Source organism: Solanum tuberosum, unplaced genomic scaffold, assembly GCF_000226075.1.
Source record: "Solanum tuberosum cultivar DM 1-3 516 R44 unplaced genomic scaffold, SolTub_3.0 scf00120, whole genome shotgun sequence".
Classification (NCBI taxonomy): Eukaryota; Viridiplantae; Streptophyta; class Magnoliopsida; order Solanales; family Solanaceae; genus Solanum; species Solanum tuberosum.
In genome coordinates this window covers 451584-464955 of record NW_006239047.1, presented here as the reverse complement: position 1 = coordinate 464955, position 13372 = coordinate 451584, and the positions used below count along the sequence as shown (strand labels likewise).

Sequence of the window (13372 nt, the reverse complement as noted above, 5' to 3'; positions counted from 1 at the left end):
TTTCACACACAATAGATATGAATTTCAAGTTTTAGGATTCATTCAACACTCACGCTCAAAAGTGACTTCAAGTACATGTAGTGCTCAATATCATAGGCTTGCCCTTATTTTCACTGCTTAGACTCTCCAAACTAGTCGCTAGGATCACTATAGGAATTTCTTGGCTTGTAACGTAGGCTCAGGGTCAGGTAGGGTATATTTGGGTACTTTTTAGTGACTTTCTTCCCTCCTTGACATTACATTGACTTTTACCTCTTTTCTCAACCAATTCTTGACATCTTTTTATTTTCTGCTATTTACCTTGACTCTTTTCAACACAGATGTGATATTCCATTTATCGCTCTTATTTTTCACATTCTTCTTTTTCTTTGTTTTCTTCATCATCTTTTTCATTGCTCTTTTTGTTTCTTTTGACTTCAACCACATCTTTTTCTTTCTTTTCTTTTTCTTTCTTCTACACAAAACTCTTTTCGTACCCTTTTTCTTTTGGTTTTCTTTTTCATAGCCACCCTCAACTTATGTATTTTGCATGAGTTGAGGTGCAAAATATCCGATGTCGGACCAGGGCCAAGATTAAGATAACATTTTGAATTAGCCACCCTCAACTTAGGCTTTTGGCCTAAGTCAAGGTGCACATGTCCAAGGAGGGACCGGGGCCAAGACAATTGTTTTAGGGAAGGTGGATTAGGTGTATTAAAAGAAGTGGTCTACATTAGGCTCAAACAGTTGGATCAAAGGGAATATTTATTTCTTTTGGTTGAATCATTTTAGGCTTGAGTGGACTTATTTAAACAAGGGCCTATGGTCATTTCCCAACTTCTAGCCTAGATTATCTTAGCAGGACCAACAGGGCAAAGTTCTAGATTGGCACATACTATATGAACATTCAAACTCTTCTCACACACACTTGGCACATTGTTTCATTATTGAATTATTGAATTACCCAGTTCAAGTTTTAGCTTAAGTCATGCTATCATACCGGTTCCTTATCTTGTCATATGAAGATCCAACACATTCAGCATATAGATCTAGTACATTTCAAAAAAATTGGACAGGTATCAATTTCAGAATGATTTTAGATAGCTAAACATGATAAAATACCGAAACTCAAGATTTGAAGGTGGGTCCGCGACGCGGAGGCATAATTAAATTTTGGTTCCGAAAACGTCTTTTGAGGCAGAACACCTCGTGTCAGCTCCGCAACGCAAAGCTGAAATGTTCAAATCTGGGCACTAGGTGTGCGACGCGCGGCCACCCTTTTATTTCGTCCGACGAAATTTCTTCTTTGTTTTCTAACCTCAAATCATCCAAACTCAGTTCTTTTTTCCAAATTACTTTTAGATATAGATACCTAGTAAATGTACCTAAGAACCTAACTCGAAATGACCCTATAATGCAACGTAACGAACTCAGAAACTTCCCAACTTAGTCAAATTCAAGAACAATATATGAATTCAAGAATAGGTATCAAGATCATCAATATTCATATGCTTTTAGGACGAATCCAAACTGAAATAAATATGTTTGGCATGTGGGAGAACGATCCCAACGTTATGAGAGCCTCACATACCTGATAGAAGCAAATCCTTGGCGAAACACCAACTTCCTTGATCGATCTTGATGAATTTTCCATTTTCTCCTTCTTCTTTTCTCCTCTCCTTTCTCCTTAGCCCTAGCGTGAAATCCCAAATTCTAAAACTGACTAAAATCTAATTTGACCCATATTAAACTCCTAAACACAGATTAAAATAATAGGGTAATGAAAAGACTAAAATACCCCTTAAAATTCCTGATTGGACATTTCCTTAATCCAACATCTCAACTTCCAAAGGGAATAACTCACTCATACGAACTCGGAATCGCGCAAACTTGGCGGCGTTGGAAAGATTGTTCCAAGAGCTTTCCAAACATATCTGGAACTACACCTAAATCATCTTGATCTAGGAGTTATAGCCGATTGAAGTTGACCAAAAACAAAATGTTAACTTACTTGCAATTCTCCAGATTTCCTTATACTTTCCAAAAATAACTTTTTTTAGATTTTAAACTTCCTTCTAGTTCTCTCTAGTTGCGAGATGTTACACGTATTTGATTTATTCGTTATTTGTCTTTTTTACAAATTATGACTAACCTAGTAAATTGAACTATATGAACTAAAAAAATTGATACTATTTATTTATCTTCTGAATATGGATTATAATTTTAGTAACTCTATTCTTACACACTTTCAGAGAATCTTGACGATTTTCATAGTAATATGTGATTGAATGGATGCTAATTTAAAATTTTTAAAAAGTAAAAATTAAAGTATAAAAAGCACAAGAAATTTTAAGAATGCTCGATGGAGCATGATAAAAGTAGAAAGAAATGATTAATACGGTATGATAAAGTAAGTTAAATTTAGCATGATAAGGTCAATATCTTTCTTCCCCGTCCTGCTCCCTTTTTCATCATTTAATTTTCACGTGTTTTAGGAGTTAACTTATGTAATATAGTCGATTTACTAAAATTCTTATGAATGTATCTTTGTCCTCAATACCTTTGATTAGTTTAGTCTTTACTTTTATGAACCAATGAAATATCTATGGTTCTTGTACAAAGAGCATGCCGAGGGACTACTACGCTCACCGCGCACTTACATTACCATCTGAACTTCTCCTTTATACTTTGAACCCCCTGAGCAAAAATCATGAGTCCGCCACTGAACATACATATTATTGATCATATAAAAATATGCTCTTTGTTTGATTGACTATTCATTATCTGTTTTTAGTTAGTCCAAAATAATAACTTTAAAGTTTATTGGTGTAATAATTAATTGACATTAGTTTAATTTAGTAAATTCGAGTCTTGAGTCACTATATTAGTTGGTGACCACGTACACTTGTGTGTGTATTTGAGAGCAACATGACACATTTCATTTTTTAATCCGTCCAAAAGTAATATTATGTTTCTATAATTTTAAATTTCTCTTTTAGCCTTAATAAAATAATTTATAATCAAATAATTTTTTTAATAAAATAGTTTATAATCACACAATTTATTTTAAATGATATTTTATAGGAATAATTTCATAAACCTCCCTCCGGGCATTATTCCATTTCACTCACCTCCCTTTTGGTGTTTGATATATATTACATTTACCTCTCTCGTTTAACTTTTTTAGGGGACAATTCTTATAATTTATCTATTACTAGTAAAAAGGTTATGATCGAACTATTTTGCCCCATTTTAAGATACTACTAGTTTATTTAATTAAATGTGTAAATTTCTTATTAAATAATTTTCATCCTTCGGCATTGTTAGTATTTCCAAAGTCAGGTTTGCAAATTTAAAATATTCCCAAAGTCAGGTTTGCAGATTTAAACATATATTAATACTCTGTGATTATTTTCAGAAGAAATAGATAATGAAGTCTTTGAATAGAAGAACTGCATTAGGGTTCTTTTAATCTGCAAAAATATTTCCCAATAATAAGTTTGATTCTCTGTTCGTATTATCTGAATCTCATCTTTAATTTTGTGGTATTCTATAAAACTCAATATTTTTAAATAATAAAACTTGAACTCAATATTTTCAAGTAATCAAACTCCAAAATCCTTAATTCTATTATATTAAACCAATTCAAACTTCAAATTTCTACAATTTTTTTCTAATAAAGAAATCAAGATTTAAGTTTAGTACCCATAAAATTAAGATTTACAATTCTGTAGTGGACTGCTGATAGAAAACATAAGTTAGATAAATGAGTCAAGCAACTAAAATAGGTAGACGACAACGTAATTTTATAGAAATTTTTTGACAATAAATAGAATTTGAAGAATATCAACAAAATAAATAAATAAAAAGAGTGCATTAAAAGGGGCAGTTTGGTCAAGGCATAAATTTTTATATTAATAATAAATATATTAAAAGAATTATTGTAGAGAGAGGTAAATCTATATCGATCTATATATATATATATACTACCTTAAAAACATGAACTGTCAGACTTGAATGTTGAATTACTATAATAGCCTCAATTAAAAATACTCAATTTATTTTATTTATTAATTTAATTAATTTAATTATATTGAAAATAGATACCTTTTCAAATTAAAGGATTGTGACTTTTTCAATGAGTTGTGACTTTTCCAAAGGATTGTGACTTTTTTGACGGGTTGCGATTTTTTTGAAAGATTGTAACTTTTATAAAGGATTGTGCCTTTTCTGATGAGTTGTGTCTTTTTTAGAGGGTTGTGACTTTTCTGATAAGCAGTGATTTTTTTGAAAGGTTTTGACTTTTCAGATAAGGCACAATTAACACATATTCATACTACTATTTGGTAGCTATAAATAGAGGGGTTTCCTCACACTTTTAAACTACAATTTCTTTAAGTTTTCTACTCTTCTTCTTCTTCTTAAAAAATCTCAATTGCAATTTGCAAAAATTGATTAAGTTCGAAATTCAACGAAATTCGAGGTACTCATAAGAAAGAGTTGGTGAAAAAATTGTAGCAAATCATTCATCAAATCACAATCGTATTTTTTCTTACCATTTTCATGAGTTAACAGTGACGAAAAGTTATGGAAGAGACAATAATATTAAACAGATATGAAAAAAGGCATATGATTTAAGTAAGATATTTCTTCTTTGTAAATTTAAAAAAAAAAAAGAGGATATTTCTTCTTTGTTTTTTTTGTTTTATTATTCTTTTCCCTCAAATGAAGGAGTTTCTTCCTAATTTTTCTAAAACAATGGGTATCAACATAATCCATTGAATTATTAATTTTAATGTTAAATTCACTATTTCAAAAATAAATTTTCACTTTTACTTATAATATGATAACATAGTCATGATAATAATTATTTTTAATAGATATGTATGTAAAAATGAACGGAGAAAGTAAAGTGTTGGTGGCAAGAGATTTAAATCAAATGGAACGCTAGAGTGAATATAGTATGAACATATATTTTCATCTTCCTTCTTCATTGACTATGTATTGTTCCATATAATTTTTCTTTATGTCACAAGATACACTCCTTACTAGCTATATATAAATAGATAAGAAAATAAGCGATTGATCATAAAATGATCTTAAATTAAATTAATGATTCTATAAATAATACTTTAAATTTTATTATTGAAAAATTTAAATAGTTTATATCATGATACAACTTCTATAAGATACTATGTATGCGGCAAAAAAAAGGAGAAGACTACAATTCCACAATGATAAGACAGAAACTTAATTAAATGAAATATTTTTTACCATAAGTGATGTTATTCATATATTAAAATTAAATTATTCTACTGAAGTATATATAATCATCATTCATGATAACAACCAAGTACACTTTTTTTGGTAAAATTACCTCTCTATGATAGTCTTACTCAAATATTAATTGAGTAATAATATTTTGTAAAAGATATGTTACATAAAAGATAAAATATTGAAACACTTATGGTTATTTTTTTTTTTATGGTAATCTTTATTAGTGTCATGCACATACTAAATTTCAAGTATGAATATTTAAGACAAAATTTGTACTTAAATGATGTACATCATTTATGTTCATAACCTCAAGAGGAAAGGCTATTGATGACATTTTTTGAATGGACATTTTATTTTATTTTGTTGGTTAGATTTGTTTACAAAATTGAGTGAAGTAAGAAATAATATCATTAAAGAAATGTCTTTTTCTATCATATTTAAACTTTTAATGTACTTTGAAATGTTTTAATAATATCTGGTCATTTTGATCTCAAAATACAAGTAATTCTATGACAATATATATTAATAATTTAAAAACACTTGTGCTATGTTCGTTCAGCTATAATTATTTACTAAAAAGCTTTAATTTAGTAATATTAATTATATTTTACAACATCATATACTATATATTCGATACACACGTGCAACGCACCTGCTGTGAAACTATTATAATATAAAACTACGAGGAAGATGAGTGGAAATAAAGCAAAAAGAGATTTGTAAAATTTAAAATTGTTCATTTCCAAAACAGAATGCTACTTTCTCTTTCAAATTTTGAAATTTAATAACTTTACTTTTTTCTTAAAAAAAAATTGAAATTTCACACATAAATTTTCTTCCCCCCTTCGCTAAAATAACTGATAACTTGTCATTTTACACAATAATTAAGAAATCATAAATAAAATAATTAATTTAACTAATTTATCATTTATTCTTATTGATGGATATCAAGATAATTTATGATAATATAGAAAAGAAAATGATTAAAATGGTCCTTAATGTATATGGATTACTTTGTTTTGATCTTTAATATATTTCACATGATCTATATAGTCCTTAATGTATCATAAAAAGTAGGGGTGTTCACGGTTTGGATAAAAACCGATCCAAACCGAAAAACCAAACCAAACCGATAAAATAAAACCGATTTTATTTGGGTCGATAAATAATATACATAAATTTTATTATTATACATACATAATATACTATTTTATAAACAATTTTAAAAATCTTATATATCTATTCATCAAAATTTTATTTATAATTTACTTATGAAAGTAAAAATGAAGAACATTTATCTTATTGATTTTATGTATATGAGTGTCTATTACAATTTTTTGTGGGATTGAAAATGTCAATGTCTCTTCCTTCTAGGGCAAAAGTAGTGAACTTTGAAGCTTTATTCATAGCAAATTCAATGATCGAAAGTTTCGTAATGTCAATCATTCTAACTATTTTTCGTTTTGAATGGATTGCTGTCACTTTTTTCACATTTTAAATGAATTGTTTCTTTTATTTTTGTGTATGGTTAATAACTGAATAACCAAACCAAACCGAAACCGAAACCGATAATCACCAAACTGATAAATGTATATTATATTTGGTTTGGTTTGGTTTTGATAATTTTAAAACCGATTAAGTTGATTTGGTTTTGATTTTGACCAATAACCGATCCAAACCAACCCGTGAACACCCCTAATAAAAAGTACTCAATTTGATCATTTGCCCTAAATATAACATGGATATGAGTTAAGTTTAACGTTGGACCCCACTGAAAAATAAAAACCACCCAAAACATTTCCCTTTCTCCTTCATTCTCTAGTCCTCCCGTCAAAAGCTCTGTTTTGAAGAGCTTGTGGGTGTTTTTGCCTCAGCCATAGGAGGAATTCCCTCTTCCACTTTTAAAAATATTACTTCTCAAAAGTATGGTTTAGATAGTTAAATTTTTCTTTTGATAAATATTTAAGGATCGAGTTCATCTTATATTTTATATAAGTTGTGAATTGATTTTTACAAATGCCTCCAACATAAAATTTGCTCAGTTGATACTTCATTAGCCTCATATAACAAGTTTTAGTGCTGAAAAATGTTGTCTCAAACACATGAGCAGTTAAAAAAAAAATATTGTGACCATCAGATATATACCATTGACCCTCACTATGGACATTAACAAATCTAACAATATGATTAAATCTTATAATAATATTAACAGTGTAAAAAAATAAAATAATTTTCTAAGTTAACAATAAATTATTTTTTTTAGAAATCTTAACTTTGAACTAAGGCTAAAACAGTGGGAACAGAAGGGTGGTGGAGGAGGGACAGAAGTGGAGAGCAGCGGCTGGTTGGTGGACGAGCGTCGGTGAGTCGGTGACCTAGACCGATGTGGTCATCGGAGAAGAAGGAGAAGGGGAAAATTGGGTCAAACTTTTCACACGACTAATGAAGGAGAAAGGGAAAGTTTTGGTTTGTTTAGTGGGCCTGCCGTTAAATTTAACTGTGAGATCTGTTATATTTAGGGCAAATGACCAAATTGAATACTTTTTATAATACATTAAGGACTATATAAATTATGTAAAATATATTAAGGACAAAAATAAAGTACTCCCTATATATTAAGGACTATTTTGATCATTTTCTCTAACATAGAACATACAAAAGGTATAAGTACTTCAAAGTGGGTGAGAGCAAGAGTACAAAAGAGTAATTAAATATTGGGTAAAGGGTCAAAAATACCCCTTAATTTTAGTTTATTAGTTGACTATACCTCTGCCGTTAAAACAAAGCTATTTATACCCTCGCCGTTACTAATTTCATCGTTTATACCTCTCAATTGACGGAAATCCCCAAGTTGACTCAAATTAACCCAAATTTTAAAAAAAGACTCATTTCTCATTTTAAACCCACTGCCCCGACCCTCTAACGCATAACCCATACCAACCCTGTCAATAAACAATTTTGATAGAGCAGCTAAATTACCAAAAAAAAAATTAAAAAAATCATGAATACATGTACATGTACTCCACCCTCTCCTCTTCCTCAAAAAACCTAGAAAGAACCGGTGGAAAATGGAATGGAATAATCATAGTTAGGCTTGAGAGCCATGAAAGAATCATTAGTAAGTGTTTGTTGATTCACCAATGTACTAAAACTCCCCCAGAACTCAGCCACCATAGCATCACCATTAATTTCAACACTCCCCAGAACTCGGAATCTGAATTACACTTTTCTTGATTAGCCCCAAAAACTTCCTTTCCCGTTGAAGTTGTCAGTTGATCACCATTGATTGCAACATTACTTCCCCATAATTCAAAATCTGATGGGTCGGACGCCAGATCTAGATCCTCCGACAACCGAAAATTCACCTCCGAGTGAGCTCGTCAGTGGTGCGATGTACGGAATGCAGCTGAAAACGACGTCTTCGTCGGCAACTTAATGGAATTTGGATTTGACGGACCTTGCATTTTCGAGTGAAGATAAAAAGCTCAGAAAAGTTGGAGAATTTCTCTTCCACTTGAAATTGAACCTGCAACATCACCAGTGACGGAGGGAGGATTTTCATCAAGGGGTTCAAAAAAAATTAATCACGTAAATAATATCCACAAATAAACGGGTCGAATCGGATATAAACGGGTCGAATTAAACAGTCGAATCAAGAAGAAATGGATTTTTAAATATTTGACTTTATAATTTGGGAATAAACTAATAAATCCTAAATTCCCAATCAGCGTTTAATTTTTTGGAACTAAACATCATTTTCTAATTGCATTATTATTTATTTTAAAAAAATAAAACGCCTGAAATAAGCTGATAAAACAAAATGCCTCTGCCAGAATTCGAACACGCGACCTCGCGTGCAGTAGAGCAAATTCCTGAACCCCCAACGCCACTGAGCTACGCCTTTGGTGTATGTTCAGGGGGTTCAATAGTATATATATACACATATATTCAAAATTTAATCTTATATATATAGTGTAATTTTTCGACGAAGGAACCCCCTTCGTTGAACGTAGATCCGCCCCTGAACATCACCAATAACCTAATGCCCATTATTCACCATATTCAAGACCTCAATCCTTTTCTCCACATCCGCCTCTAATTTCGAATTCAATTTCACCAACAAAATTTTCTTTTGACTCTCTAGATTGATCGCAAAACAGAGCATGATTCTTTTTCGACTTTTTGTTCAAGCACCCATCATCAATTACTTTTCTCTTGCCGTGAAAGAGATATATTTTGTAGGATTGAATAATGGGGTTGAAATCAGTGGGATATACGGGTTATGCGTTAGAGGGTCGGGGCATTGGGTTTAAAATGAGGAATGGGTCTTTTTTAAAAATTTGGGTCAATTTGGAAATTTTCGTCAATTGAGGAATAGAAATGATGAAATTGGTAACGACGAGGGTATAAATAACTTTGTTTTAACGGCAAGGGTAATAAACTAAAGTTGAGGGGTATTTTTGACCATTTTCCTTTAAATATTTAATGAACTCTTTGGAAAAATAAATTCTAAGAACTTTAATTTTGTTTAAGATTTCAAAGAGAAATTATGGAAAATTAAGCATTATGATGGAGTATTAACTATAGAGATAAAATAGAAATAAATTTAGTAAGTGACCAAATAATTTGGGACTTAAAATTATTTTGACTCGGAAAAGAGGAGGGAGGGAGTATAATAGAAATTGGTATGGGGAGGAGTGAGTAAAGAGAAACTGAATATTTGGGGGCGTAACCTAACCTAACCTAACCTAAGTTGGATAAGGGGAAATTGTAAAGAAATGAGTTGGTGCTGTTGTAATCGTCTTTCCACTTCAAGTTCGTCGGTGACTAGTGATTTGTGGAGGCAATTCAATGTACCGTGTAGAATATCAAATGTTGTAGGTGTTTTGGACTCTACAGCGTGCTCTTCTGTTTATGTATTACTAATTATTAATTCTGGTTTGTGTTTACATTGCAGGGTTTGAGGCAGAAGAGAAGCGTTTCTGCTTATTATGGCCTTAAAACCCCACCTTATAAGCTCGTAAGTGTTTTCTTTTGTTTGTCAAACATAATATGGTGACTGACCCCTGTTGTTTTTGTAGGATGCACTAGAACCATATATGAGCCAAAGTATGGTTGAGATACATTGGGGAGACCATCATCGTGGTTATGTTGAATCTCTTAACAAACAAATTGAAAAGAATGACATATTTTATGGATGCACCATGGACGAACTTATCAAACTAACATACAACAATGGAAATCCATTACCTGAATTCTCTGATGCTGCCCAGGTAATACACCATTCTTCTATTACATTGTTTATGAATCTCCAAGTTATGCCTTTGTGGTATTTAAATTTCATAACAGTATAGTTAGTAAGATTTTCCATTTGTCCTAAATTCAGCTAAAACATTCGTATGCTTCTCTTCCTCTAAGTGCTTCAAATCAGCACATGTCTTGTCAATCTCTTAATCATCTATATGTTGGTGGAGATATTCCAAGTAGGTGACTGAGGGGCTTAGCCATATTTCAGACATAGGAATAATTTTTTGGATTTGTATTTACATAGTTAAACTTCACTATTATGTGCTACCAATAACAAGTGGCGTATAAAATGGAAATATTGTGAGCTGGATTTTGATAAAGAACCATTCAATTTTTATCAAATTCATATCTCTGATTTCCCAAAATATTATGTTATTCAGTTTTTCTCTTTTAGTTTTTTGAATTTTTCCAATAAAAAAGAAGTTGAGCTTCTCATTTTCCTAGTTTCTATGAACCGAATTCTAACAAGGACAATACTTATGGATCTTCTTATCCCAGGTATGGAATCATGATTTCTTCTGGGAATCCATGCAACCGGGAGGTGGTGACATACCTAAATTGGGACTCCTTCAGCAGATTGACAAGGATTTTGGTTCATTTACCATCTTTAAGGACAAGTTTATTGAAGCAGCTCTCACATTATTTGGCTCTGGGTGGATTTGGCTCGTCTGTAAGTTGCTAAATATAGCCAATCTTCTATATCTGTTTTATGCTTGTTTACTTGCTTGTATATGAAAAAGCTGTAGTATTTTGGGAACTAGAATTGTTGTGCTTCTGTACTCGTTGTTTCACTTCTCCTTGTATATGTTTTTCTCCAAACCAAATCAATAAGCAACTTCATTGAGGAACAGCTTGTGGTCAGTCGTATAACTAAACCATTTCATAAGGATAACTTGTGCTTTTTGTTTCTCAAACTCGTACATTAAATTTCCTGTTCCCGTCATTAATTTTAATTCAGTATGTTTGACAGTTAAAAAATGAGAGAGATCAACCTTAGATTTTGGCCTCAGTCTCTTGTACAGAGTGTGTAAAGACCAAGTTCAGAATGAAGTTCTGGACTTCATCTTGTGTATCGACTCAATTCTCGTATAATCATGACAATTTGGTAGATTAAAAGTTTAGCAAAATTGTTATTTCTAGTCATCAACCGGCGTCTATACATGCTCATTTTTTGCAACCTTTAAATATTGAATATTCCTCTAGATCCCTGAAGTTTTCATCGCATGAACCTCCTGATTCATCTTTTGGGATGTTTTATAGCCATTATCGACCACATTTGAACAGTCCATGCATCTCCTTCAAGGTTCTTTAGTAACACCTTCAATTTGATTATTTCAGTGAGCAGAGAGGAGAAGCGTCTTGCAATTATTAAAACATCAAATGCTGTCAATCCTCTTGTGTGGAATGATATCGTGAGGATTCTTTCTGCTAATGTTCTGTAATTTGTAACACTTTCTTAGAAATTACATTTTCTTGATTACCCAGTACTTGCATTTTCATTTGGTATCTATTTGATTCTGCAGCCGCTGATCGGTTTGGACTTGTGGGAGGTGAGTTCGTAGGCAGTATTTTGCCCTTGTTTCCCCATGTACCCTTTCACAAACCTTTTAGCATTTGCACTCCCGTGCTAATACAATTTTTTATTGAGTAAAGATATTCATTAATACTTGTTCTTCCTATTTTGCAGCATGCTTATTATCTGGATTACAAGGTAACCCACAGTTCTTCCCTCGTGCTTTCTTTCTGCACAGAGATTTTTTCTAATGCGTGTCTTTGTTTCCTCTGTTTTCACAGAATGATAAAGCAAACTATGTTAATGTGTTTATGAATCATCTTGTCTCTTGGGATGCGGCATTGGGACGCATGGCTCGAGCACAGGCCTTTGTAAATTTAGGGGAACCGAAAATTCCTGTTGCATGACATTTTCCTTTAATCATCAGTTGTTTCTGTGTGCAAGAAGAGCAGCTAGTTTAGTAGAAAAGCTTGTGTTCCACTGCAGAATCCCTGCCTTTATTAATCAGCTTATCTGTGGTGAAGAATAGGTATGCGTGTTAGTACTAAAACCTTGTGCATTTGCTGCTTCGTTCATTGTTTTGAAACAAGCCATACTGAGCTTATTATATGCACATGTACTTAGGGGTATAGTAATGTGTAATGGAAACACATGGTAGATTTCTTTTGTGGATCACAACAAACAGATTACTGCTTTGTTTTTGCCCAAGTGCTTGCTTCTAGTTTGAAATAGAGGTGTAGGCGACTGATTAGCAAGCAATCTATGAATATGTATGCCGCATGATGTGGCGCTCCATTTGATCAGGAAAGTCATTTATGTATTTTCGCAAGGGTTGATGAAACGACACTTTTATTTCCAAAAAAGAAGATATGGCTGTTCATGTTTCACTTAAAATGGAAGACGCCTTTGAATTTCTCCAACTGCTGCATTTTCAATATTACATCTTCAGATCAACAATGATGCCTCTTCCAACACCTTACTAAGGTCTCAAAACAAGGCTGAAGTTGAGGCACATCATTGAAAGGGATAGAGTATATTATGTGTAGAATAAACACACGATGATAAAATTGTATACATTTATCACTTTTCGGAAAAAATTTAAGGTGGTTAAGGCACACCATACCATGTCATAGTTGTATGAGAGATTATTATTATAATAGATAAAAAATTATATTGTGAGTCCATATCTTTATAACTTTTCCCTTTCTCTTCTCACTCCTCAACCCCACCTTCTATTTAACCCCCTCTATGTAGAGTACTTTGTAACATTTCAAATTTTAAATATACTTCATTACA

The 13372-nt window shown here is 31.9% G+C and overlaps 1 protein-coding gene across 2 annotated transcripts; it reads left to right on the top strand.

Moving 5' to 3' along the window:
* The first annotated feature begins 9926 nt into the window (after positions 1-9926).
* On the top strand, positions 9927-12917 carry LOC102589895 (superoxide dismutase [Fe] 3, chloroplastic). Of its 2 annotated transcripts, none has more exons than XM_006350307.2 (8): positions 9927-10133; positions 10214-10276; positions 10338-10529; positions 11062-11233; positions 11902-11975; positions 12087-12113; positions 12251-12274; positions 12358-12917. In XM_006350307.2, the coding sequence occupies exons 1-8, from the start codon at positions 10035-10037 to the stop codon at positions 12481-12483; spliced, it is 777 nt and encodes a 258-aa protein (XP_006350369.1). In that variant the 5' UTR covers positions 9927-10034; the 3' UTR covers positions 12484-12917. The 2 variants fall into 2 exon arrangements, with proteins under 2 accessions (XP_006350369.1, XP_015165516.1); XM_015310030.1 differs by having other exon boundaries at positions 9946-10130.
* Positions 12918-13372: the final 455 nt, after the last annotated feature.

What these genes read in the sequence shown, in the direction of transcription:
- LOC102589895 (XM_006350307.2), top strand. Translation starts at nt 10,035, where the DNA reads ATGAGTTGGTGCTGTTGTAATCGTCTTTCCACTTCAAGTTCGTCGGTG. An exon ending in TGGGTGGATTTGGCTCGTCT is followed by an intron (nt 11,234 to 11,901) that starts GTAAGTTGCTAA and finishes TGATTATTTCAG; the next exon opens with TGAGCAGAGAGGAGAAGCGT. An exon ending in CTCTTGTGTGGAATGATATC is followed by an intron (nt 11,976 to 12,086) that starts GTGAGGATTCTT and finishes TTGATTCTGCAG; the next exon opens with CCGCTGATCGGTTTGGACTT.